The sequence below is a fragment of the Balaenoptera borealis genome, assembly GCF_965194805.1.
Source record: "Balaenoptera borealis genome assembly, chromosome: 5".
NCBI lineage: Eukaryota > Metazoa > Chordata > Mammalia > Artiodactyla > Balaenopteridae > Balaenoptera > Balaenoptera borealis.
In genome coordinates, this window is record NC_138862.1 from 40903305 (window position 1) to 40930159 (window position 26855).

The window sequence follows — 26855 nt, forward strand, 5'->3', positions numbered from 1 at the left end:
AAGTCATGTGTGATAACTGTGTTAATGATCTAGTCTATTATTACCTGGGTTTAGAAATCAAGAGGATTGTTTGCTCAGTGAAAAACTAGTGTTTGGTAGTCTTCATTGTTACATTAGAAAAAAGGAGAATTCAGTTAAGAAACAGATAATCATATTTTAGTCAATCACTTTATGTGATACTTTAGGGGTTCCTAGACTGCTACGTTTGTATTATTTTTATACATTTGTGTATTAGGCAGCTCTGGCTGCCATAACAAAATATCACAGACTTGGCAGCTTAGACAATAGAAATTTATTTTCTCAGTTCTTGAGGCTAGAAGTCTGAGATCAGGGTGCCAGCATGGTCGAGTTCTGGCAAAGACGCTCTTCCTGGCTTACAGACTGCTGCCTTCTCTCTATGGCCTCACCATGGCCCTTCCTCAGTGCATGCATGTAGAGGGACAGAAAGATCTCTCCTCTCTTCCTCTTGTTATAAGGCCACCAATACTATCTGATTAGGACCCCTTCCTTATGACATCATTTAACCTAAATTACTTCCTAAGAGTCCTATGTCCAGATACTGTCACACTGGGGTTAAGACTTCAATACATGAACTTTAGGAGGACACATTTCAGTCTGTAGTAATTTGGATGATGTTCTTAAGAATGTAATTATACAGCAGTTCTTTACATAATAACAGTAAAAACTGTTACTTATTAGAATACCAAAGAAAGTGACAAATGTAAGATGTGTTGCTCACTGCACAATGACCTGGTAGAGCACATTCAGATTATGATGTCATGGTATCAGCTCTCATTACCTGAGTGCTTATGATAACAGTTATAATGCAGGAGAAAACTTTCAAAGTAAAAAGACAATGTAATGTATAGTTTTACATATTTTAAGGAAAATATTTAAAAAGTAGTGTTATAGTGAATGTTATAGTGAATTATTAGTGTCTGGCATGACATTAAACAGTGTAAGAAGATACAGTCAGCCGTCTGTATCTGTGGGTTCCACATCTGTGGATTCAACCAACCGTGGATCAAAAATACTTGGAAAGAAAATTCCAGAAAGTTCCAAAACACAAAACTTGAATTTGCTATGCGCTAGCAACTATTTACATAGTATTTACATTGTATTAGGTATTATAAGTAATCTAGAGATGATTTAAAGTATATGAGAGGATGTGTGTAGGTTATATGCAAATACATTATTTTATATAAAGGACTTGAGCATCTGCAGATTTTGGTATGGGGTGGGGGATCCTGGAACCAATCCTCCACAGATACTGAGGGCCAACTGTATGTAAATTTCAGCCAGTTTTGTTTATGTCCCTTCAAGGGTATTGTGGGAAACCTACTGGAGGTGTTGTGCACTAGTACTTTTATTGTGTTAGGTTTGGGCTCAGCTGGATCAGGCAGGGTATTAATAGCCGAATCTTGGTGAATGAGGGAAGCTACAATGAGAATAGAACCTGAGAAAGTAGAAAGCTTCTCTTCTAAGGAGGTAAACCCAGCCCATAAATAGGAAGTGAATAAGGTTGTAAGTAGAAATGTATTAGGGCAAACTATTTGGGATTAAAGGTAGAAAAAATGTGAGTCTGTTAGGTACCTGTTCTTTATGTGGCACCAGAATGGTGTTGTGGGGGCCAAAAAGAGGCAATAAAGGTGGTCAAACACTTTAGTGAAGAGAAAATTTAAAGCCAGGAAACCACCATTTATCTAACCTTCTTCTCCTCTTCTTTTTTTTTTTTTTTTTTTTGCCTGTGGTGGTTTGGAAAAATTTGTCCTACTTGGAGTCATCATAGTTACTAGTAGTTTTTACTTCCCAGCTAGTAAGGACTACTAGATACAGAAGGGGGATACAAGTTCACAGAGCTAATACTCTCTTGCTTTCTTCTTTATCCATACATGTTCCTAGAAACATTGGAGACATGCTAGACACCTGGTAATGCAATTTGGAATTGTCAAACAACTGTGAAGGGTCTGGGATTTTATCTAAGGTAGATTGCCACAGTTTCACAAATGTTGGCCCAAGACATGAAACTCCTGTGTCAGAGATAGCAGACTCTGTTACTCATGGCACAGCAAGCAGCATGTGCTTCAAGTTCATGATGGTTCCCTTTGCCCCTCAAGTGTCACAAAGGTGATGTGAGTGGCCCAGGTGGATCCTGAACTCATAGTAAGTTTATATCACAGCTTACGAACCCCAAGCTTAGGGAGTCCTAATCTTTTATAATGGTCTGCAAGCATATCTGCCTGACCTTTGCTCCAGAGAGACACATTGCTTTGGACAGGGGCATCATGGATATCATCTCTATTTTTCAAGGCTGTTTCCTATAAACATCTTTGAAAGGATGAAGGCAGTCAGGGCCTCTTTTAAAAAACTGTGGAAATACAAGAGACTCATGGAAAATTATCTCCAACAGGAAGTGATTAGTATGAAAAGTCCTTGAGCTCTGAATGTTCTTGGCTTTTCTACTCTGCTCTAGTTTTACCAGCTTTTAAATCAGGAGTTGGCAAACTTTTTCTGTAAAGGGTCAGATATTAAATATTCTAGACTTCGTGAGCCATATGATTTCTGTCACAACTACTCAACCTGTTGTAGCAGGAAAGCAGCCATAAATAATATGTAAATGGATGAACCTGGTTATGTTTCAATAAGACTTTATGGACATTGAAATTTGAACTTCATGTGATTTTCATACATCACAAAATGTTTTTTTCAACCACTTGAAAATGTAACATCCATTTCTTAGCTTGTAGGTCATGCAAAAATGTGTAGCAGGCTGAATTTGGCCTATATGCCATAGTTTGCCAACCTGTTTTATAAGATGAATTTCTAGACTATAATAGTTTTAATACAGCAGTCTTGCATATGAGAGATCATAATTAACATTTTACAGCAATTGATAGTTCTAAAATGTTTTCTCATAAATTATTCCCAATTTAGCTTCAGAGTAAATCTGCAAGATAAGCATTATTATCTCCATTTTATGGTGAGGAAACTAATGCATAGAGAAGGAAGATGACATACCCAATTCATAAAACTAGTTAAGTGACAGAGCCAAGACTGATTTTATTCTGTATTCTTTTCTCCTCAGTATGGTACAGTTTAAACTTTCCTAATCAGTATCACACCACTATAATACTCATTTGTTGCCAGAATGTTTAGAGTTCAGTCTTGTAAATAATAATGATAATAATAATGCATGCTCATTTCTAATTTTCTTTATTACTGTAGTCTACTGTCTAGCTATTTTAATGTTTGATAATCGGCATTTTGACAAAAACTAGATATAGGATGTGAAGGCATTTGTTACAACATTTGGTAAAGATTTGGCAGTTGAACCCTGTGGTCATTTATATACTATATTTCTTTTCCACATTTTCAAATAATAGTTCATTTTATTTTCAGATGTATACCATGAAACTAAACAATAAAGAACTTTTTCCCCCTCCTAAATCATGTGTTCATGCTGAACTAATGTTTTAATTTATCTGGTAAGTTTTATCCAAATTTAACATTTTCTCTAATAATGTACTTTTTGGATTGCTTCCCTATCAGGTGGTTGAAGATTATGCTGGAAGATGGCAGGTCCCTTTGCCACAGCTTCAGGTTCTTCAGACTGCACTTTGCTGTTTTACATCAGCCAGTGCATCATTCCCAGATGAATGTGAGCACGTACAATATGTTTTGAGTAGCCTTGCTTTGTAAGTACTCTTTAATTCTTATGAAAGTATTTTCTTGATATATTTGAGAACTGGTTTTTGCTTATTTTCTCTGCAGAAGGAACCTTTCCTAAAGTCTTCCCTCAAAAAGATTTCTATTTCTTCATTTAAGTGTTTAGGTTTAATTTTGAACATTTAACCACAATTTTGCTTTTAGCTTTAGAGTTAAGTGGAATTGTTATATAGATTCTTAGGTTTACTACTGGCACTTTCCTTTCCTTTTTAATTCCCCAGATTCCCTTGGCAAACTTTAATGGTAAATCCCAGCAGCAATTGAGGCCATCATAGTTAGCAGAGGGATCTTAAATCGAGCCAGAAAGAGGTTAGGAAACTTTGGTTTTTAAAAATACTTGTAAAGGACTTTGCGCTAAAGATCACAAACTGAGCACTTGTATTTATCCTTTTTGCCCTCCTAGATCCTACTAAAATAGTAAAGAAGTAAAAGAGGGAAATACAGTGAAAAGAAAATAGAGAAGAGTCATCAGTGAATGAAAAGATCTCAACAACTTTCTTTGGGAAAGAAAACAGATAGAGGAGTGTCTTTGAAACATGTCAGAGCAAGTCACAACTTAATTTTTTTTTTTTTTGTTCCTCACATTACACTCACATCACATTAGTGGGTTGTGAATTCATTTATCAACATTACAAAATACAATAGAAAGTATCAGAGTGTGTCTCATGGGATAAGTATTATTTTGTGAAACTCTTGTTTTATATATTTATTTTTATGTAGGCGTATATACTTTATTATTTGTAAAACATTTTTTGAAACTCTGGGTAGCATATAAAACAAAATTATCCTCTGCCTTATAAGATAGGAGGAAGACCATCTGTCCTGCCTCCTTCCCCTTGGAATCCTAGGGAGGTATAGAATTTGAACATTCAAGGTATGAAATAGAGAGTAGGGAATGAGACACTTCTGGAGAATACAGATAAAGGAGTTAATTGCAGTTTTTTCATTCAGGCCATTCACCAGACCCTAGGGCCTGGGTAGGGTGGGGAAACAGCATTGATACTTTCTTTTTTTCACTGATGAAATTAAATGACTTTGGAGCAGTGACCTTTGTATTCTGGCAATTAAGGGTTCTTCTTGAGACAGCTACCTAATCACTTAATTACCCTAAAGAAAAACTTACCAGTCACCAAACTCTAGACATGCTCACAGGGCTCCCAATTAAACTGCTTGTGGCTTTATTCTTAGATATTAATGGATATTCAAGAATCATCATACATTTGGGGAATGCCTTCAACATGAAAAAAATACAATGAAGACAAACTAAAAAAAAAAAAATTCTGGAAGAAATACTGTTAAGGTTGAAAACAAAAAATTTAAGGGAGAAATATAAAATCTATAATTAGCATTTTCAGAGAGTTGAGAAGATTTGTAGGACATTAAAACACCAACATATCATGCTGTGTGACAGGAATAAAGAGATACCAAAAATAAGTTTGTGGAAATTTAAAAAATGTGATGGTTAAAATTTAAAATTCTGTAGGAAAGTTGCAAGGTAAAGTTGAAGAAATAATCCAGAATGTAAAACAAAACCAAAGTGAAGGAATGCTCAGAAAAAAACTGATACAGTGACTTCATGTAGGAGGTTCATTATTTAACTAGCTGAAGTTCCAGAAAAGGAATTTAGAGAATATATGTTGGAGGAAATTTTCAAATAAATATATAATAAAAGAATTTCCCAGAAATAAAAGTCATAAACTTCCAGACCGAAAGAGCCCAAGAAGTGCTCAGCACAATGAATATAAAAAATACTCAGCTAAATACATCATTTTGCAATTTGAAAATACCAAGAATGAAAAAACAGATTTGAACACCTTCTAGAGAGAAAAAACTAGGTAACCTACAAAGGAACAAACATCAGATTGATATTGGTTTTCATACAACCAACAGTGGGTGGTAGAATATAATGAATCAATGTCTCTGAAGTTTTGAAGAGAAATTATTTTCAGTGTAGAATTTTATACTCATTCAAACTGTCAGTGAAGTGTGAGAGTAGAAACAATATTTCCAGGCATGTAAGGACCTAGGAGATTGATTTGTCCACATACTCTTTCTTGGGAAGTTATTAAAGAATGTACTCCAGAAAAATGGGGTATAATATAAAAAGACCAGATGACAATGGATCTAGAAAACAGTAGCTTTTACTTAAGATAGACAGAAGAGAAGTTCCAGGGTCACTGCTAAATAGTAGGTCTTACAGATATGTCACCTCCAAGAGGGGAATATCCAGTAAAAATGGAGACTTGAAACTAACCTTGAGCATTTGGAACCATTTAAGGTAGTGATAAAAGTAGACAAGGCAAAGGAAATAAAAAAGCAATTAGAAAAAATAATCTGAACAGGAAAGGACACAGAGTCATAGCAAACTACTTAGATATGCACTGAATGTTATTTATATATAGTTTTCTTCATGTAAATGATGCTTATTGACTTCAAACTTTTAAAGCACAAAAATAATTATCGTTACAGAACCGAGGACAATTATTAACCTTTCAATATAAGACTATTTGATGGAAATTGCAAGTTGAAAGTGAAGGACAAGGGCACTAATATCCTTCCTTAAAATTCTTATTTTACAAAATGGAGTGTCAGTACATGAAACCATAAATAAAGGTGTAAGTAAAGTTACAAAGATAAATAATAGAGGAAGTAATAATGAATAACTGTTGGGAGGATGTACTTGTTTGAGGAGTTTAATTATCTTCTATCACAGCATGAAGTTAAGAGATAATATTTAAAATTGGTAAATCAAGAAATACTAGCAAAGCTTATTATCACCAGCTATTAAAAATACTGAAAGTTGTTAACTCTGGGTCATTGGCAGTGAGAGAGAGTGTTGAAGCCTTTCTATACACTTAGCATTTTTAAATATTGAAGGTGTGTAAATTTAATATATGTGAACTTTTATGTTTTACATATATGCATAAAAATTTTAAAGAGTGCATGTACACTGTGCTTCTTTAAAAGTTTATATATATTTAAAGTTGTAGAAGCTATGTGAAGTGATGGATATGTTAACCAGCTTAATTGTGGTGATCATTTCACTATGTATCAATTTGTATATCTTAAATATATACAGTTTCTATTTGTCAATTATACCCTAGTAAAGCTGAAAAAAAATTATGGCAGGGGAAAAGAGTTTAGAATATAACGTTATTTAGACTTGTAAGAGGACAGCAGTTTTAAAAATATATGTATTATTTTTAAAAAATAGATTTTTTTTTGCGATGCCTAAATGAATATGGGAGGTATTAGGACTTCTTGATTATAATTGACAAATCCTACCCAGCCTAGTTTAAACAAAAAGAGAAGGGCTTGGAGGGATTTATTAGGTGACTCAATCATGGAAAAGCAAGGAGTAGAAGTAGTTTCAGGATTTCCCGAATCTAGAGAATAAAATATCTAGAATTGTTCTCTTCCTTTCCATCATTCCTTTTTTGGCTTCATTCTCTCAGGGCTGTTAACAATTCTGGGATTAAGTTTACTTTATTAACCAAGGGAGAAGAAACCCTCTGCTCCCACTTCTATTCCCCAAAATATTTTGGGAACTCAGGCCTGGCTGAGGTTATGTGCCTATTGCTTGAACTAATCACTCTGTTGAGAAGAGTATGGTAAGATTTTTGGCTATCTGGTAGCAAGCCCACCTCATGGCTAGGGGAAAGGAGGATACTACATTGGCAGCCCTGCGAGGACCATAGAAATGTTGGAGGGATAAGCAGTTTCCTCAAGAAGTGAATGTGGTAATGTGAACGAGAGCTGGCTAAGTAGACAAAAATAATGGATGTCACTACAAAGAATATTTTTATATGATATTTTGAAAGCTACCGAAGCAGTTTCAATTATTCTCTGCTGATTTCTGAGGAAAATAAATAAGTATTAAAAGAAATACATTATTTGTAAGCAAGAAGTATTGTTCTTGATTCAGTGCCTATTTGGATATTTCCCCCTTTTCATCTGTATAATCTTATTAACTTTTGTGTTGTAATGTGAAAATGTTTTTAAGGCTTTCAAAAGTACTTTTTTAAAAAAAAATTAAGTCATTTGTTGACTTACGTTTCACTGCTTGCTCGCTTTTTTTTTTTTTTTACTACTGCTCATGAAAAGAATAATGTATTAAGCAAAGGTAAATCTTATCTAAGATGGACAGCGCTGGGCAAAAGAAAGTAAATTATCTTAGTGGTTTGTTAAATAGTAATGTTTCTTATAAAGAAAACTTTCTGCATTATTTGAATTTACTTTAGTGGAAAAGATAATGCTACTTTTTTTTTTTTTTTTAAATATTTGATTAGCACTTAGCACAAGGCCTGGCACAGAATAAGCATTTAATACTTAGTTATTATTAATGATACTCCATTTTTTTTAATATTAATTAATTTATTTATTTAGGCTGTGTTGGGTCTTCGTTTCTGTGCGAGGGCTCTCTCCAGTTGCGGCAAGTGGGGGCCACTCTTCATCACGGTGCGCGGGCCTCTCACCATCGCGGCCTCTCCTGTTGCGGAGCACAGGCTCCAGACGCGCAGGCTCAGTAATTGTGGCTCACGGGCCCAGCCGCTCCGCGGCATGTGGGATCCTCCCAGACCAGGGCTCGAACCCGTGTCCCCTGCATTGGCAGGCAGATTCTCAACCACTGCGCCACCAGGGAAGCCCGATAATGGTACTTTTAATACCAGAAGAAAAATGGGGAAATGGCCGTATGGTGGTGCCATTAAAAGAGTTAGTGAGTCTGGAACAGTGTTCTATTTTATTGAAATATTTAAGCCAGAAAATTCTTCTAACAATTATTCCATAATTATTCATTCATTCATTCTGTAAATCTCTGTGCTTGGTTCTAGAGATAAAATAGAAAATAAGATTGGTGAGTCCTTGTTTTAAAGACCTTACAGAGCTAAAAGATATTACACAGGCAGCTCCACTAGTATGTATTGTTAAGTATGAAAGAATTATAGGGTACAGTGAGAGAGTTTAACTGGGGACCTTTCCCTGTCAGGGAAAATTTGCTCGGTGAACTAAAACTTGAGCTGAGCTGTGAAGGAATGATGGGAGTAAATTAGATGAAGGAGCAAAAGAGACTCCCAGGAATGGCAAACAGAATGTTCAAGGTGCCTGGACAGGATGTCAGGTTATTAATGGATTTCATTATAACTCATATCTATTTGTAGAATTCTTGTTTATGATATATATAGTGTATTTTAAAAGTTTTATTCACTTAAAAAATATATAGGTGAGCTAAAGAAGTAATGTTTATAACATTCTGTCTCATGCTAATATATATATGTATAATATATGTGTATAAAATATATGTTATATGTTAAGCATAAAACTACTATATTCTCTGGTAGTTTTGTCTGGTCTGTATATCTACCTTCATAAAAACCTATACCCACCTTGTAAATCAATACGTATGTGAAGATCTGCCTTCTGCAGACTGGGAGATTCTAAAAACTACACTTTTTCCAAGATGTTCTTTACAGAGAAGGAAACTGGATTCTGTTTTTATTCATACCTGAGTGTTTTTTAAAATTTTATGGAAATGCATAGTTATGTAGAGAATTGTCTTAAATTGACTAATTATAATTTTACCTGGGTTGACTCTCCTTGTAAGCTGTATTTTCTAAAGAAATGAAGATTTTGCTGTGTATGTATGTATGTGTTGGTACTAAAAAGGACCTCAAATTAATTCCTTTTTTATACATAAGAAAACTGAGGCCTGAGAAGTTAGGGGGCTTTTGCAAATCTGAGTTACTTAAGTTCTGACTGTTTATTTTTCCTGTTGTTTTCTTGTTTTAGATTGGTTAAATACTGATTTCTAAGTTTTCCAGGTAGAGCAAAGCCAAACACCCTGAAACTAAGTGGACCTTCAGGCAGAGAACATAGACTTTATAAGTTTTACATAAAAGCAAGCTTTAATGCTGCCTTTCTAGCCTGTTTTAGCCAGGTGGAAAGTAAACGTTCATAGATTTCAGCATTCCAGGCAGGGTTCAGTAATGGAAGTAGTAATTTGCCTGGCAGCCGTTAGGTCCACAAGGACCCACACAGTCCACTGAAGGAGGGAACAGTTCAGCTAGTAGCATTTAGTATATGCAGTGGCAAACACTAAAAGTATATATGTCAAGTTGCATAGGGAGAGAAGACCAAAGGGCCTTCTTTTTCATGGAACAAAGTGGGTATACTCAGCCTCTTGTTTAGAGTGACTAGACAATCATGGGCCACACGTATTACATGAGAGATCAGTGACCCTTTCTGATTATGTTGCTGAATTGTACCATATTTCATCGAATTTGTGCCTAACTTCAGTCTTTACTATATTAAACCATGTTTTATTCGATTACATTTATAACTTAAGTCCAGGCTTCAACTAATTTAGGAGACAGCCTGGAAATCAGAGGAAGAAAGGCTAATTCTAAAGTGCCATTTTTTTTCAGTGGTGCCAGGCCCCACAAAAGGTGTTAGTCTTGTAGGCCCCAGTCAGTATGTATATCCTTTCTCTACAACATGTAACAACTCTTATTACTTCCTGACTCTTCAATTATTTTTTTTTGAATTTTATTTTATTTATTTTTTTATACAGCAGGTTATTAGTCATCCATTTTATACACATCAGTGTATATATGTCAATCCCAATCTCCCAATTCATCACAGCACCACCACCACCATCCCCGCCGCTTTACCAGCTTGGTGTCCATACGTTTGTTCTCTACATCTGTGTCTCAGTTTCTGCCCTGCAAACCGGTTCACCTGTACCATTTTTCTAGGTTCCACATATATGTGTTAATATACGATATTTGTTTTTCTCTTTCTAACTTACTTGACTCTGTATGACAGTCTCTAGATTGATCCGCGTCTCTACAAATGACCCAATTTCATTCCTTTTTATGGCTGGGTAATATTCCATTGTATATATGTACCACATCTTCTTTATCTATTCATCTGTCGGTGGGCATTTAGGTTGCTTCCATGACTTGGCTATTGTAAATAGTGCTGCAGTGAACATTGGGGTGCATGTATCTTTTTGAATTATGGTTTTCTCTGGGTGTATGCCCAGTAGTGGGATTGCTGGGTCATAAGGTAATTCAATTTTTATTTTTTTAAGGAACCTCCATACTGTTCTCCATAGTGGCTGTATCAATTTACATTCCCACCAACAGTGCAAGAGTGTTCCCTTTTGTCCACACCCTCTCCATCATTTGTTTGTAGATTTTCTGATGATGCCCATTCTAACTGGTGTGAGGTGATACCTCATTGTAGTTTTGATTTGCATTTCTCTAATAATTAGTGATGTTGAGCAGCTTTTCATGTGCTTCTTGGGCATCTGTATGTCTTCTTTGGAGAACTGTCTATTTAGGTCTTCTGCCCATTTTTTGATTGGGTTGTTTGTTTTTTTAATATTCAGCTGCATGAACTGTTTATGTATTTTGGAGATTAATCCTTTGTCCATTGATTCGTTTGCAAATATTTTCTCCCATTCTGAGGGATGTCTTTTCATCTTGCTTGTAGTTTCCTTTGCTTTACAAAAGCTTTTAAGTTTCATTAGCTCCCATTTGTTTATTTTTGTTTTTATTTCCATTACGCTAGGAGGTGGATCAAAAAAGATCTTGCTGTGATTTATGTCAAAGAGTGTTCTTCCTATGTTTTCCTCTAAGAGTTTTATAGCGCCCGGTCTTACATTTAGGTCTCTAATCCATTTTGAGTTTATTTTTGTGTATGGTGTTAGGGAGTGTTCTAATTTCATTCTTTTACATGTAGCTGTCCAGTTTTCCCAGCACCACTTATTGAAGAGACTGTCTTTTCTCCGCTGTATATCCTTGCCTCCTTTGCCATAGATTAGTTGACCATAGGTGTGTGGGTTTATCTCTGGGCTTTCTATCCTGTTGCATTGCTCTATATCTCTGTTTTTGTGCCAGTACCATATTGTCTTGATTACTGTAGCTTTGTAGTATAGTCTGAAGTCAGGGAGTCTGATTCCTCCAGCTCCTTTTTTTTCCCTCAAGACTGCTTTGGCTATTCGGGGTCTTTTGTGTCTCCACACAAATTTTAAGATTTTTTGTTCTAGTCTGTAAAAAATGCCATTAGCAATTTGATAGAGATTGCATTGAATCTGTAGATTGCTTTGGGTAGTATAGTCATTTTCACAATATTGATTCTTCCAATCCAAGAACATGGTATATCTCTCCATCTGTTTGTATCATCTTTAATTTCTTTCATCAGTGTCTTATATATAGTTTTCTGCATACAGGTCTTTTGTCTCCCTAGGTAGGTTTATTCCTAGGTATTTTATTCTTTTTGTTGCAGTGGTAAATGGGAGTGTTTCCTTAATTTCACTTTCAGATTTTTCATCATTAGTGTATAGGAATGCAAGAGATTTCTGTGCATTAATTTTGTATGCTGCAACTTTTCCAAATTCATTGACCAGCTCTAGTAGTTTTCTGGTGGCATCTTTAGGATTCTCTATGTATGGTGTCATGTCATCTTCAAACAGTGACAGTTTTACTTCTTCTTTTCCAATTTGTATTCCTTTTATTTCTTTTTCTTCTCTGATTGCCATGGTTATTTGATTGCCTGGCTATTTGCCAGGACTTCCAAAACTATGTTGAATAATAGTGGTGAGAGTGGACATCCTTGTCTTGTGCCTGATCTTAGAGGAAATGCTTTCAGATTTTCACCATTGAGAATGATGTTTGCTGTGGGTTTGTCGTATATGGCCTTTATTATATTGAGGTAGGTTCCCTCTATGCCCACTTTCTGTAGAGTTTTTATCATAAATGGGTGTTGAATTTTGTCAAAAGCTTTTTCTGCATCTATTGAGATGATCATATGGTTTTTCTTCTTCAATTTGTTAATATGGTGTATCACATTGATTGATTTGCATATATTGAAGAATCCTTGCATCCCTGGGATAAATCCCACTTGATTGTGGTGTATGAACCTTTTAATGTGTTGTTGGATTCTGTTTGCTAGTATTTTGTTGAGGATTTTTGCATCTATATTCATCAGTGCTATTGGTCTGTAATTTTCTTTATTTGTAGTATCTTTGTCTGGTTTTGGTATCAGGGTGATGGTGGCCTCATAGAATGAGTTTGGGAGTGTTCCTTCCTCTGCAGTTTTTTGGAAGAGTTTGAGAAGGGTGTTAGTTCTTCTCTAAATGTGTGATAGAGTTCACCTGTGAAGCCATCTGGTCCTGGACTTTTGTTTGTTGGAAGATTTTAAATCACAGTTTCAATTTCACTGCTTGTGATTGGTCTGTTCATATTTTCTATTTCTTCCTATTTCAGTCTTGGAAGGTTATACCTTTCTAAGAATTTGTCCGTTTCTTCCAAGTTGTCCATTTTATTGGCATAAAGTTGCTTGTAGTAGTCTCTTAGGATGCTTTGTATTTCTGCGGTGTCTGTTGTAACTTCTCCTTTTTCATTTCTAGTTTTATTGATTTGAGTCCTCTCCCTCTTTTTCTTGATGAGTCTTGCAAATGGTTTATCAATTTTGTTTATCTTCTCAAAGAACCAGCTTTTAGTTTTATTGATCTTTGCTATTGTTTTCTTTGTTTCTATTTCATTTATTTCTGCTCTGATCTTTAATATTTCTTTCCTTCTACTAACTTTTGGTTTTGTTTGTTCTTCTTTCTCTAGTTCCTTTAGGTGTAAGGTTAGACTCTTCAATTATTTTGACCAACACTTATTCAAAACCGTCTCCAATTTTGTGTCCATCATCTTTACTAATCATTTGTGGAAGGCGAACCTTGTTTATTTTATAGAGAAATCAAGGCTGTCTAGCCGTTTTCTTTGTTTTCTCTCTCTAAGGAAGAGATGTCTTCCGTTTTGAGGCCATTGGCGGTCTTAATTAAATTCCCTTACTAACTTCTCTCAACATTGTTTTGTTTTTCTTTACTATTTCATTAGGATATTTTGTTTTCAGGATTTGTTGCATTTAAAGTCAAATTAGACAAACCTATGTGCATTTATTTATATTGGCCGTGTTTAGATGCTCAACATTTCATTTGGTGCCAGTTGTGGACTGGCGTCTTTTTTCCTTGTAATTTTGGTTTTTATTACTCATTTTGTTAATTTTGGAGTGAAGTAGTTGAGACTGTTTTAATGACAAAGAGATACAGGGATTGTTAAGTGGTATATTTGTATTGGCAGAAGTGAAAAGTGATCGGATGATGACATACTCTCTTCTCACCCATACTATGTATCAAAATCTAGAAGGATGTATGTGTGTAGTTTTAAAAATGGTATTTATTTTTTTCTGATCTAACTAAAGGAAGGAAAGCTTGATAATTGCCTTGATCAGTGTGGATACAGTAAAACTAGAGTGAAAAAGCAGTAGACTAAGAGGTGTTACTATTTCTGCTGCTATCAGGAAGATCGGTGTTATTCTTTAGAAGAACATGTATATAGTCATTATGAAGGAAGTAAATACATGTTTGAATTTTTCTAATATTTGAATGTCTTAATTTTATGCTCAGTCAGATCCCTGAAAAACTACAGATCTGAACATTTTAACTTTTCCTTCCTTCCCCTGCTAGCTTTGGTTCATAGAACTAGACTACAGCATTATACTGTCAGCTTTCACTGTGGACTGAAGTAAGAAGAAAAAGAAAACAAAAACAAAACATACACGAAATACATCTGTAGTTGTTGAAAATTTGACAAAATTTTGCTCATTGCTCCTTATGCAGAAATCTTAAAAGAAATTCCCCCAGATGCACCTAAATACATAAAGCAAATATTAAGAGACCTAAAGGGAGAAATAGACAAGCAATATAATATAGTAAGGGACTTTAATACCCCACTTTTCATCAATGGATAGATCATCCAGACAAAATCAGTTAGGAACCATTGGCTCTGAACGACACTTTAAACCAGTTGTACTTAACAGACATACAGAATATTCCATCCAAAAGCAACAGAATACACACTCTTCTCAAATGCATAGGATGGATCATATGTTAGTCCATAAAACAAGTCTTAGTACATTTAGAAAACTGAAATCATTTCAAGCATCTTTTCTGACCACAATGGTATGGAAATAGAAATCAATTACAAGAAGAAAACTGGAAAATTCACAAATATGTGGAGATTAAACAACATTCTTACTGACAGTCAGTGGGTCAAAGAACAAGTCAAAGAAAAATTTTAAAATACCTTAAGAAAAATGAAAATGGAAATACAACATATCAAAGCTTATGGGATACAGCAAAAGCAGTTCTTTTTTTTTTTTTTCAGTGTCTGGTTTTTTTTTTGTTTTTAACATCTTTATTGGAGTATAATTGCTTTACAATGGTGTGTTAGTTTCTGCTCTATAACATAGTGAATCAGCTATGCATTTACATATATCCCCATATCTCATCCCTCTTGTGTCTCCCTCCCACCCGCCCTATCCCACCCCTCTAGGTGGTCACAAAGCACTGAGCTGCTCTCCCTGTGCTATGCAGCTGCTTCCCACTAGCTATATCTATTTTACATTTGGTAGTATATACAAGTCCACGCCACTCTGTCACTTTGTCCCAGCTTACCCTTCCCCCTCCCCTTGTCCTCAAGTCCATTCTCTGTCTGCGTCTTTATTCCTGTCCAGCCCCTAGGTTCTTCATAACCATTTTTTTTTTTTTAGATTCCATATATATGTGTTAGCATACACTATTGTTTTTCTCTTTCTGACTTCCTTCACTCTGTATGACAGACTCTAGGTCCATCCACCTCACTACAAATAACTCAATTTCGTTTCTTTTTGTGGCTGAGTAATATTTCATTGTATATATGTGCCACATCTTCTTTATCCATTCATCTGTCGATGGGCACTTAGGTTGCTTCCATATCCTGGCTATTGTAAATAGAGCTGCAGTGAACACTGTGGTACATGACTCTTTTTGAATTATGGTTTTCTCAGGGTATATGCCCAGTAGTGGGATTGCTGGGTCGTATGGTAGTTCTATTTTTAGTATTTTAAGGAACCTCCACACTGTTCTCCATAGTGGCTGTATCAATTTACATTACCAACAACAGAGCAACAGGGTTCCCTTTTCTCCACACCGTCTCCGGCATTTATTGTTTTTAGATTTTTTGATGATGACCATTTTGACTGGTGTGAGGTGATACCTCATTGTAGTTTTGATTTGCATTTCTCTAATAATTAGTGATGTTCAGGATTCTTTCATGTGTTTGTTGGCAATCTGTATATCTTCTTTGGAGAAATGTCTATTTAGGTCTTCTGTACATTTTTTGATTGGGTTGTTTGTTTTTTTTGATATTGAGCTGCATGAGCTGCTTGTAAATCTTGGAGATTAATCCTTGCTCAGTTTCTTCATTTGCAAATATTTTCTCCCATTCAGAGGGTTGTCTTTTCGTCTTGCTTATGGTTTCCTTTGCTGTGCAAAAGCTTTTAAGTTTCATTAGGTCCCATTTGTTTATTTTTGTTTTTATTTCCATTTCTCTATGAGGTAGGTCAAAAAGGATCTTGCTGTGATTTATGTCATAGAGTGTTCTGCCTATGTTTTCCTCTAAGAGTCTTCTAGTGTCTGGCCTTACATTTAGGTCTTTAATCCATTTTGAGTTTATTTTTGTGTATGGTGTTAGGGAGTATTCTAATTTCAGTCTTTTACATGGAGCTGTCCAGTTTTCCCAGCACCACTTACTGAAGAGGCTGTCTTTTCTCCATTGTATATTCTTGCCTCTTTTATCAAAAATAAGGTGACCATATGTGTGTGGGTTTATCTCTGGGCTTTCTATCCTGTTCCATTGATCTACATTTCTGTTTTTGTGCCAGTACCATACTGTCTTGATCACTGTAGCTTTGTAGTATATTCTGAAGTCTGGGAGTCTGATTCCTCCAGCTCTGTTTTTCTTTCTCAAGATTGCTTTGGCTATTCGGGGTCTTTTGTGTTTCCATACAAATCGTGAATTTTCTTGTTTATAGTTCTGTGAAAAATGCCATTGGTAGTTTGATAGGGATTGCATTGAATCTGTAGATTGCTTTGGGTAGTATAGTCATTTTCACAATGTTGATTCTTCCGATCCAGGAACATGGTATATCTCTCCATCTGTTTGTATCATCTTTAATTACTTTCATCGGTGTCTTATAGTTTTCTGCATACAGGTCTTTTGTCTTCTTAGGTAGGTTTATTCCTAGGTATTTTATTCTTTTTGTTGCAGTGGTAAATGGGAGTGTTCCCTTAATTTCTGTTTCAGATTTTTCATCATTAGTGTATAGGAATGCAAGAGTTTTCTGTGCATTAATTTTGTATCCTGCTACTTTACCAAATTCATTGATTAGCTCTAGTAGTTTTCTGGTAGCGTCTTTAGGATTCTCTATGTATGGTATCATGTCATCTGCAAACAGTGACAGCTTTACTTCTTTTCTGATTTGGATTCCTTTTATTTCTTTTTTTCTCTGATTCCTGTGGCTAAAACTTCCAAAACTATGTTGAATAATAGTGCTGAGAGTGGGCAACCTTGTCTTGTTCCTGATCTTAGTGGAAATGGTTTCAGTTTTTCACCATTGAGAATGATGTTGGCTGTGGGTTTGTCATATATGGCCTTTATTATGTTGAGGAAAGTTCCCTCTAGCCTACTTTCTGGAGGGTTTTTTTCATAAATCGGTGTTGAATTTTATCGAAAGCTTTTTCTGCATCTATTGAGATGATCATATGGTTTTTCTCCTTCAGTTTGTTAATATGGTGTATCACATTGATTTGCGTATATTGAAGAATCATTGCATTCCTGGGATAAACCCCACTTGATCATGGTGTATGATCCTTTTAATGTGCTGTTGGATTCTGTTTGCTAGTAATTTGTTGAGGATTTTTGCATCTATGTTCATCACTGATATTGGCCTGTAGTTTTCTTTCTTTGTGACATCTTTGTCTGGTTTTGGTGTCAGGGTGATGGTGGCCTCATAGAATGAGTTTAGGAGTGTTCCTCCTTCTGCTATATTTTGAAAGAGTTTGAGAAAGATAGGTGTTAGCTCTTCTCTAAATGTTACATACAATTCGCCTGTGAAGCCATCTGGTCCTGGGCTTTTGTTTGTTGGAAGATTTTTAATCACAGTCTCAGTTTCAGTGCTTGTGATTGGTCTGTTTATATTTTCTGTTTCTTCCTGGTTCAGTCTCGGAAGGTTGTGCTTTTCTAAAAATTTGTCCATTTCTTCCGTGTTGTCCATTTTCTTGGCATATAGTTGCCTGTCCTAATCTTTCATGATCTTTTGTATTTTTGCAGTGTCAGCTGTAACTTCTCCTTTTTCATTTCTAATTCTTTTGATTTGAGACTTCTCCCTTTTTTTCTTGGTGAGTCTGGCTAATGGTTTATCAATTTTGTTTATCTTCTCACAGAACCAGCTTTTAGTTTTATTGATCTTTGCTATTGTTTCCTTTATTTCTTTTTCATTTATTTCTGATCTGGTCTTTATGATTTCTTTCCTTCTGCTATCTTTGGGGTTTTTTTGTTCTTTCTCTCATTGCTTTAGGTGTAAGGTTAGGTTGTTTATTTGAGATATTTCTTGTTTCTTGAGATAGGATTGTATTGCTGTCAGCTTCCCTCTTAGAACTGCTTTTGCTGCATCCCATAAGTTTTGGGTTGTCGTGTTTTCATTGTCATTTGTTTCTAGGTATGTTTTGATTTCCTCTTAGATTTCTTCAGTGATCTCTTGGTTATTAAGTAGTGTATTGTTTAGCCTCCCTCTGTTTGTAATTTTTACAGATTTTTTCCTGTAATTGATATCTAGTCTCATAGCATTGTGGTCAGAAAAGATACTTGATACGATTTCAATTTTCTTAAATTTACCAAGTCTTGATTTGTGACCCAAGATATGATCTATCCTGGAGAATGTTCCATGAGCACTTGAGAAGAAAGTGTATTCTGTTGTTTTTGGATGGAATGTCCTATGAATATCAGTTAAGTCCATCTTGTTTAATGTATCATTTAAAGCTTGTGTTTCCTTTTTTATTTTCATTTTGGATGACCTGTCCATTGGTGAAAATGGGGCGTTAAAGTCCCCTACTATGATTGTGTTACTGTCGCTTTCCCCTTTTATGGCTGTTAGCATTTGCCTTATATATTGAGGTGCTCCTGTGTTGGGTGCATAAATATTTACAAGTGTTATGTCTTGTTCTTGGATTGATCCCTTGATCATTATGTAGTGTCCTTCTTTGCCTCTTGTATTAGTCTTTATTTTAAAGTTTATTTTGCCTGATATGGGTATTTCTTCTCCAGCTTTCTTTTGATTTCCATTAGCATGGGATACCTTTTTCTATCCCTTCACTTTCAGTCTGTATGTGTCCCTAGGTCTGAAGTGGGTCTCTCGTTGACAGCATATATATGGGTCTTTTTTTGGTATCCATTCAGCCAGTCTATGTCTTTCGGTTGGTGCATTTAATCCATTTTCATTTAAGGTAATTATCGATATGTGTGTTCCTATTACCATTTTCTTAATTGTTTTGGGTTTGTTATTGTAGGTCTTTTCCTTCTGTTGTGTTTCCTGCCTAGAGAAGTTCCTTTAGCATTTGTTGTAAAGCTGGTTTGGTGGTGCTGAATACTCTTAGCTTTTGCTTGTCTGTAAAGGTTTTAATTTCTCTGTCAAATCTGAATGAGATCCTTGCTGGGTAGAGTAATCTTGGTTATAGGTTTTTTTCCCTTTCATCACTTTAAATATGTCCTGCTACTCCCTTCTGACTTGCAGAGTTCCTGCTGAAAGATCAGCTCTTAACCTTGGGGATTCCCTTGTATGTTATTTGTTGTTTTTCCCTTGCTGCTTTTAATATTTTTTCTTTGTATTTAATTTTTGATAGTTTGATTAATATGTGTCTTGGTGTGTTTCTCCTTGGATTTATCCTGTATGGGACTCTCTGTGCTTCCTGGATTTGATTAACTATTTCCTTTCCCATATTAAGGAAGTTTTCAACTATAATCTCTTCAAATATTTTCTCAGTCCCTTTCTTTTTCTCTTCTTCTTCTGCCACCCCTATATTTCGAATGTTGGTGCGTTTAATGTTGTCCCCGAGTTCTCTGAGACTGTCCTCAATTCTTTTCATTCTTTTTCCTTTATTCTACTCTGCAGTAGTTATTTACACTATTTTATCTTCCAGGTCCCTTATCCGTTCTTCTGCCTCAGTTATTCTGCTATTGATTCCTTCCAGAGAATTTTAAATTTCATTTATGGTGTTCATCATTGTTTGTTTGCTCTTTAGTTCTTCTAGGTCCTTGTTAAACGTTTCTTGTATTTTTCCATTCTATTTCCAAGATTTTGGATCATCTTTACTATCATTACTCTGAATTCTTTTTCGGTAGACTGCCTCTTTCCTCTTCATTTGTTTGGTCTGGTGGGTTTTTACCTTGCTCCTTCATCTGCTGTGTGTTTCTGTCTTCTCATTTTGCTTAACTTACTGTGTTTAGGGTCTCCTTTTCACAGGCTGCAGGTTCGTAGTTACTGTTGTTTTTGGTGTCTGCCCCCAGTGGCTAAGGTTGTTTCAGTGGGGTTGTGTAGGCTTCCTGGTGGAGGGGACTAGTGCCTGTGTTCTGGTAAATGGGGCTGGATCTTGTGTTTCTGGTGGGCAGGTCCGCGTCCGGTGGTGTGTATTGGGGTGTCTGTGACCTTAGTATGATTTTAGGCAGCCTCCCTGCTAATGGGTGGGGTTGTGTTCTTGTCTTGCTAGTTGTTTGGCATAGGGTGTCCAGCACTGTAGCGTGCTGGACATTGAGCGGAGCTGGGTCTTAGCGTTGAGAAGGAAATCTCTAGGAGAGCTTTCACTATTTCATATTACATGGAGCTGGGAGGTCTCTGGTGGACCAATGTCTTGAACTCGACTCTCCCACCTCAGAGGCATAGGCCTGACACCTGGATGGAGCACCAAGACCCTGTCAGCCACAGGGCTCAGAAGAAAAGGGAGAAAAAAAGAAAGAGAGAGAGAGGGAGAGGGAGGGAGGGAGGGAGGGAGGGAAAATAAGATAAACTTATTAAAATAAAGAATAATACATAATTATGAAAAAAATTAAAAAATTAAGTAATAAAAAAAAGAAAGAAAGAAGAGAGCAACCAAACGAAAAAATAAATCCACCTATGATAACAAGCGCTAAAAACTATACTAAAAAAGAAAAAAAAAATGGAGAGACAGAACCCTAGGACAAATGGTAAAAACAAAGCTATACAGACAAAATCACACAAAGAAGCATACACATACACACTCACAAAAAAAGGAAAAAAATATATATGTCGTTGCTCCCAAAGTCCACCGCCTCAATTTTGGGATAATTTGTTGTCTATTCAGTTATTCCACAGATGCAGGGTACATGAAGTTGATTGTGGAGATTTAATACACTGCTCCTGAGGCTGCTGGGAGGATTTCCCTTTCTCTTCTTTGTTCTCACAGCTCCTGGGGTTCAGCTTTGGATTTGGACCCGCCTCTGCATGTAGGTCCCCTGAGGGCATCTGTTCTTCACTTAGACAGGACGGGGTTAAAGTAGCAGCTGATTAGGGGTCTCTGGTTCACTCAGGCCTGGGGGAGCGAGGGGTATGGATGCAGGGCGAGCCTGCAGCGGCAGAGGCCAGCATGACATTGCAACAGCCTGAAGTGCGCCGTGTGTTCTCCCGGGGAAGTTGTCCCTGGATCACGGGACCCTGGCAGTGGCAGGCTGCACAGGCTCCCGGGGTGGTGGGGGAGGTGTGGATAGTGACCTGTGCTTGCACACAGGCTTCTTGGTGGCTGCAGCAGCAGCCTTAGCGTTTCATGATCGTCTGTGGTGTCCGCGCTGAGAGCCGTGGCTTGCGCCCATCTCTGGAGCTCGTTTAGGCAGTGCTCTGAATCCCCTCTCCTCGTGCACCCCAAAACAATGGTCTCTTGCCTCTTAGGCAGGTCCAGACTTTTTCCTGGACTCCCTCCGGGAGTAGTAGCTGTGTTGCGCTAGCCCCCTTCAGGCTGTGTTCACGCAGCCAACCCCAGTCCTCTCCCTGGGATCCGACCTCTGAAGCCGGAGCCTCAGCTCCCAGCCCCCACCCACCCTGGCCAGTGAGCAGACAAGCCTCTCAGGCTGGTGAGTGCTGGTCAGCACCGATCCTCTGTGCGGGAATCTCTCTGCTTTGCCCTCTGCACCCCTGTTGCTGTGCTCTCCTCTGTGGCTCCAAAGCTTCCCCCCTGCAACCCCCACGTCTCCGCCAGTGAAGGGGCTTCCTAGTGTGTGGTAACTTTTCCTCCTTCACAGTTCCCTCCCAGAGGTGTAGGTCCCGTCCCTATTCTTTTGTTTCTGTTTTTTCTTTTTTCTTTAGCCCTACCTAGGTACGTGGGGAGTTTCTTGCCTTTTGGTAAGTCTGAGGTCTTCTGCCAGGGTTCAGTAGGTGTTCTGTAGGAGTTGTTCCACATGTAGATGTATTTCTGATGTATTTGTGGGGAGGAGGATGATCTCCACGTCTTGCTCCTCCGCCATCTTGAAGGTCTCAAAAGCAGTTGTAAGAGGAAAGTTCATAGCAATAAATACTTACATCAAGAAAAAAAATGATCTCAAATAAACAGCCTAACTTTGTACTCCAAGGAATCAGAACAAGAAGAACAAATGAAGCCCAAAGTTAGTAGAAGGAAGGAAATAACAAAAGATCAGGGTGGAACTAAATGAAATAGAGACTAAAAAGATGATAAGAAAGATTGATGAAACTAAGAGCTGGTTCTTTGAGAAGATAAATAAAATTGACAGACCTTTAGCTAGAGTCACCAAGAAAAAAAGAGAGAGGACTAAAAGTCAGAAACAAAAGAGGAGATGCTATAGCCAATTCCACAGAAATACAAAGGATCATAAGATGTTACACTTGTCCCGTGTTATCCATGGGGGCTTAGTTCCAGGATTTCCCTACAGATACCAAAATCCACGGATGCTCAAATCCTTTATATTAAATGGCCTAGTATTTGCATATAACCTAAGCACATTCTCTCGTATACTGTAAATCATCTCTAGATTACTTGTAATATCTAATACAATGTAAATGCTATGTAAATGTAAATACAAAGTAAATGCTATGTAAATCATTGCTAGTGCTCAGCAAATTCAAGTTTTGCTTTTTGGAACCTTCTGGAATTGCCCCTCCCCCCCAATATTTTTGATCTGTGGTGGATTGAATCGATGGATGTGGAACCTACAGATATGGAGAGCTGACTATACCATGGATAATTATACCCCAATAAATTGAACAATTGAGAAGAAATGGATAAATTCCTACATACATATACTGCCTACCAAGAGTGAATCATGAAGAAATAGAAAATCTGAACAGTGCAATTATTAGTAAGGATGTTGAATCAGTAATCCAAAACCTCTCAAAAAACAAAAATCCAAGACCAGACAGCTTTACTGGCAAATTCTACCCAACATTCAAACAAATACCAATCCTTCTCAAACTCATCCAAAAAAAGAAGAGAAGGGAACACTTCCAAACTCATTTTACGAGGCCAACAGTACCTTAATATCAAAACCAGACAAGGGTATTATGAAAGAAAATTACAGGTCAATGTCTCTGGTGAACATAGATGCAAAAATCCTCAATCAAATATTAACAAACTGAATGCAACAATACATTAAAAATTTGACAGAAAAAGAACTGACAACTAAAATTTGTATGGAACCATAAAAGACCCCAAATAGGCAAGGCAATCTTGAGAAAGACAAAGCTGAAGGCCTCATACTTCCTGATTTCAAACTAAGTTGACCCTTGAACAATGGTGGGGTAGGGACACCAACTTTCCCATCCCCTGTGCATTTGAAAATCTGTGTATAACTTTACATTCAGCCCTTGTATCCAAGGTTCGACATCCACAGATTCAACCAACTGAAGATTGTGTAGTACTGTAGTATGTATTCAGGGAAAAAAATCCAGGTATAAGTGGATCTGTGCAGTTCAAACCCAAGTTGTTCAAGGGTCAACTGTATATTACAAAACTATAGTAATCAAAATGGTATGGTACTGACATAAAAACAGACACATAGGTCATCGAAAAGAATAGGGAGCCCAGAAGTAAACCAACACATATATGGTCAGTTAATTTATAACATAGGAGCCAAGAATATACAGTGGGGATTGGACAGCCTCTTTAATAAATGGTGTTGGGAAAACTGGACAGCCAAATGCAAAAGAATGAAACTGAACCACTATCTCAAACCATACACAAAAATCAACTAACAATGGATGTAAGAATTGAATGTAAGACCTGAAACTATCAAACTCCTAGAAGAAAACATAGGTGGCAAGCTCCTTGACACTGTTCTTGGTGATAATTTATTTCGATTTGACACCAAAAGCAAATGAAACAAAAAAGAAAAATCAACATGTGGGACTACATCAAAGTAAACAGTTTCTGCACAGCAAAGGTAACCATCAAAATGAAAAGCACCTTTACTGAATGAGAGAAAATACTTGCAAATTATGTATCTGATAAGGGGTTAATATCCAAAATACAGAAAGTATAAAGATTCATACAACTCAATAGCAAAAAACAATCAGTTAAAAAAAAATGGGCAGATCTGAATAGACAGTTTTGCAAAGAAGACATACAGATGGCCAACAGGTATATGTAAATGTGTTCAACATCACTAATCATCAGGGAAATGCAAATCAGAACCACAATAAGCCATCATCTCACACCTGTTAGAATGGCTGTTATCAAAAAGACAAGAAGTAGTAAGCGTTGCAAGGATGGGGAGAGAGGGAATCCTTTTGCACTGTTTTTGGGAATGTAAATTGGTGCAGCCACTATGGAAAGTGCTACTATGGAAGTTCCTCAAAAAGTTAAAAATAGAACTACCACATGATAGAGCAGTTCCACTTCTGGGTATTAATATGAAAGAAGTAAAAACATTAACTCAAAAAGATATTGCCAACCCTATGTTCATTGCTATTTACAGTAGCCAAGATATGGAAGCAACCGAAGTGTCCATTGATAGATGAAAGGATAAAGAGATGTGATATGTATGTGTATGTGTATATATATATATGACTATTATCAGCCATAAAAAAGAATGCAGTTTTGCCATCTGTGACAACATGGATGGACCTTGAGGTTATTATGCTACGTGAAATAAGTCAGACAGGGAAAGTCAAATACCCTAACGATTTCAGTTATATATGGAATCTAAAAGAAAACAAAACAAAACTGAACTCATAGATACAGAAAACAGATTGGTGGTTGCCATAGGTGGGGGTTGGGGGTAGGCCAAATGGGTGAAGGTGGTTAAAAGGTACAAACTTTGCAGTTATAAAATGAATAGGTCATTGAATGTATGTATAGCTTGGTGACTATATAGTTAATAATACTGTATTGTAAATTTGTAAGATGCTAAGAGAGTAGATCTTGTAAGCTCTTATCATAGGAAAAACATTATGGCTATATGTGATGACGGATGTTAACTAGACTTGTTGTGATCATTTTGTAATAATATGCAAGTATCAAATTATTGTACACCTGAAACTAATATAATGTTATATGTAAATTATATCTCAATTAAAAATTTTTCCTAGGATGAAGGCACCAAGGCAAACTTATGTTTTTAAAATATTTAATAAAAATAAATATGTGACTCATCTTGGCTGTAGCTTATTGGTTATATTTTTCTTAAGCCATGGACTTTTGAAAAAGTTTTCCATTCTAATTTTGGAACTGGGGGGATGGAATATAATTTCCTGCTGGTCTTATAGGGAATAATCACAAGTAAATTTATTTTTGTTTCCTTTTTTACTTTCTTTTTGATTAAGATAGGTTTATAGGTGGAGATAAGTTTATGAGTTATGGATAAGTTTTATAGGTTATTTAAATCAAGATCTCGTTAGGGAAATGTAAGTCATGCTAGGTAATTCAGTAGAGAGAATTTAATTTAATTTATAGAACCAATTTCATAGTTGTTAGAAGATCTAAGAGAATAGACCAAGGAGAGGATGATGAACCTACACTTAGCAACTAGTAGTTAAGTCGCTGTTAGTCCTGGAAATAGAAGGACAAAGGCACAAGGATGGAATACTAGAACTCGGAGACTGGAAATGGTTGATGAGGGGAAGAAGCATTGACTTGTGTGAGAGGAGACCTCGGAAGAAATATACTTACTGCTAAAGAGGTCCCAGAAGAAGAAGAGCAGGGGGAAAAGACCCCTTATTCCTCCCTTCCTCCTAACTTTCAGTTTTCTACCATTGCCTCCCTTGATCAAACTTAACCATTAACCAGTTGGCTTCTGCATAACTGACAGAGATCTCTGGGGTATTTTCCCCCATCAGTTTAGGTAATAAAAATGTATTGAGAAGTCCTGGGATGGTAGTTATTGCCTCCCAACCTCGAGGGAGGAACCAACAGTGTAGGAAACCACTGGAAAATCACACACTGTCCCAACACCTCAGGCCAACACAGTGAGGAGGAAAGTCATTCCCCTGAAAATGGGTCAGTTTTCATTCATCCAAGAAGGGTTGGGAGGACTGGAGCAGAGGGGACCATCACACGATACTGGGGTCAGGGTGGGGTTTGCTGGACCCCAAGCGGGCTCCTCAGACACCAAGGGAGAAAGAGATTTCATTTCTTCTCGGGGAGGAGTTCTTGGTCACTAGGCTCAATTCTTACCGTTTATAAAGCTGTCACTTCCTTGGGTGAAACTTTCATCCTGTAGGTTCATCACAAGGTTGTCAGCAGTGAGATGGATATGATTCTGTGGTGTGCTGATTGTCTTGGAGGTAAGAGACCTCTGTTTTTGAAAGATATTTTCACTGATTATTAAATTTTTGGTTGACAGGATTTTTATCCTCAGTACTTTAAAAGGTGTCCATCCATTGTTTTCTGGCTTGCGCAATATTTTTTTTCCTGATGAAAAGTCTGCCGTCCTTATTTTTGTTTCCCTGTATATAATGTACCCTTTTGGGAAGCTGCTTTTAATATTTTCTCTATCACTTTTTCTTTTTTGTTTTTGAGTAGGTAACACATGTTCGTGTTTCAAAATTCAAAAAGTATGGTGAGCTTACAAGGAGATATTGTTCAGTTTACATCCTTCAATTTCATTTACAGTGGAAATGCTCCCTAGTTTCCATTTCCATAGGCAAACAATGTAACTGTTCTCTTGGGTTTCCTTCCAGAGATATTTTATGCATGTACAAGAAAAATAATCATGTTTCCTTTTCCTCCATTTTACAAAAAT

General features: G+C 36.7%; 1 protein-coding gene across 5 annotated transcripts in view; it reads left to right on the forward strand.

The window, feature by feature from the left end:
- The window catches only part of ZNF654 (zinc finger protein 654), a 91399-nt gene that overhangs the window by 18777 nt on the left and 45767 nt on the right, over positions 1-26855 (forward strand). For 4 of the 5 annotated variants that reach the window (XM_082392420.1, XM_082392419.1, XM_082392417.1 and 1 more), the window contains exon 2: positions 3550-3695. In XM_082392420.1, the coding sequence (XP_082248546.1) occupies positions 3550-3695 (146 nt within the window). Of the gene's footprint in view, positions 1-3549; positions 3696-4129; positions 26398-26855 lie in introns of those variants that run through there. The other variant, XM_082392421.1, reaches the window with a different exon arrangement.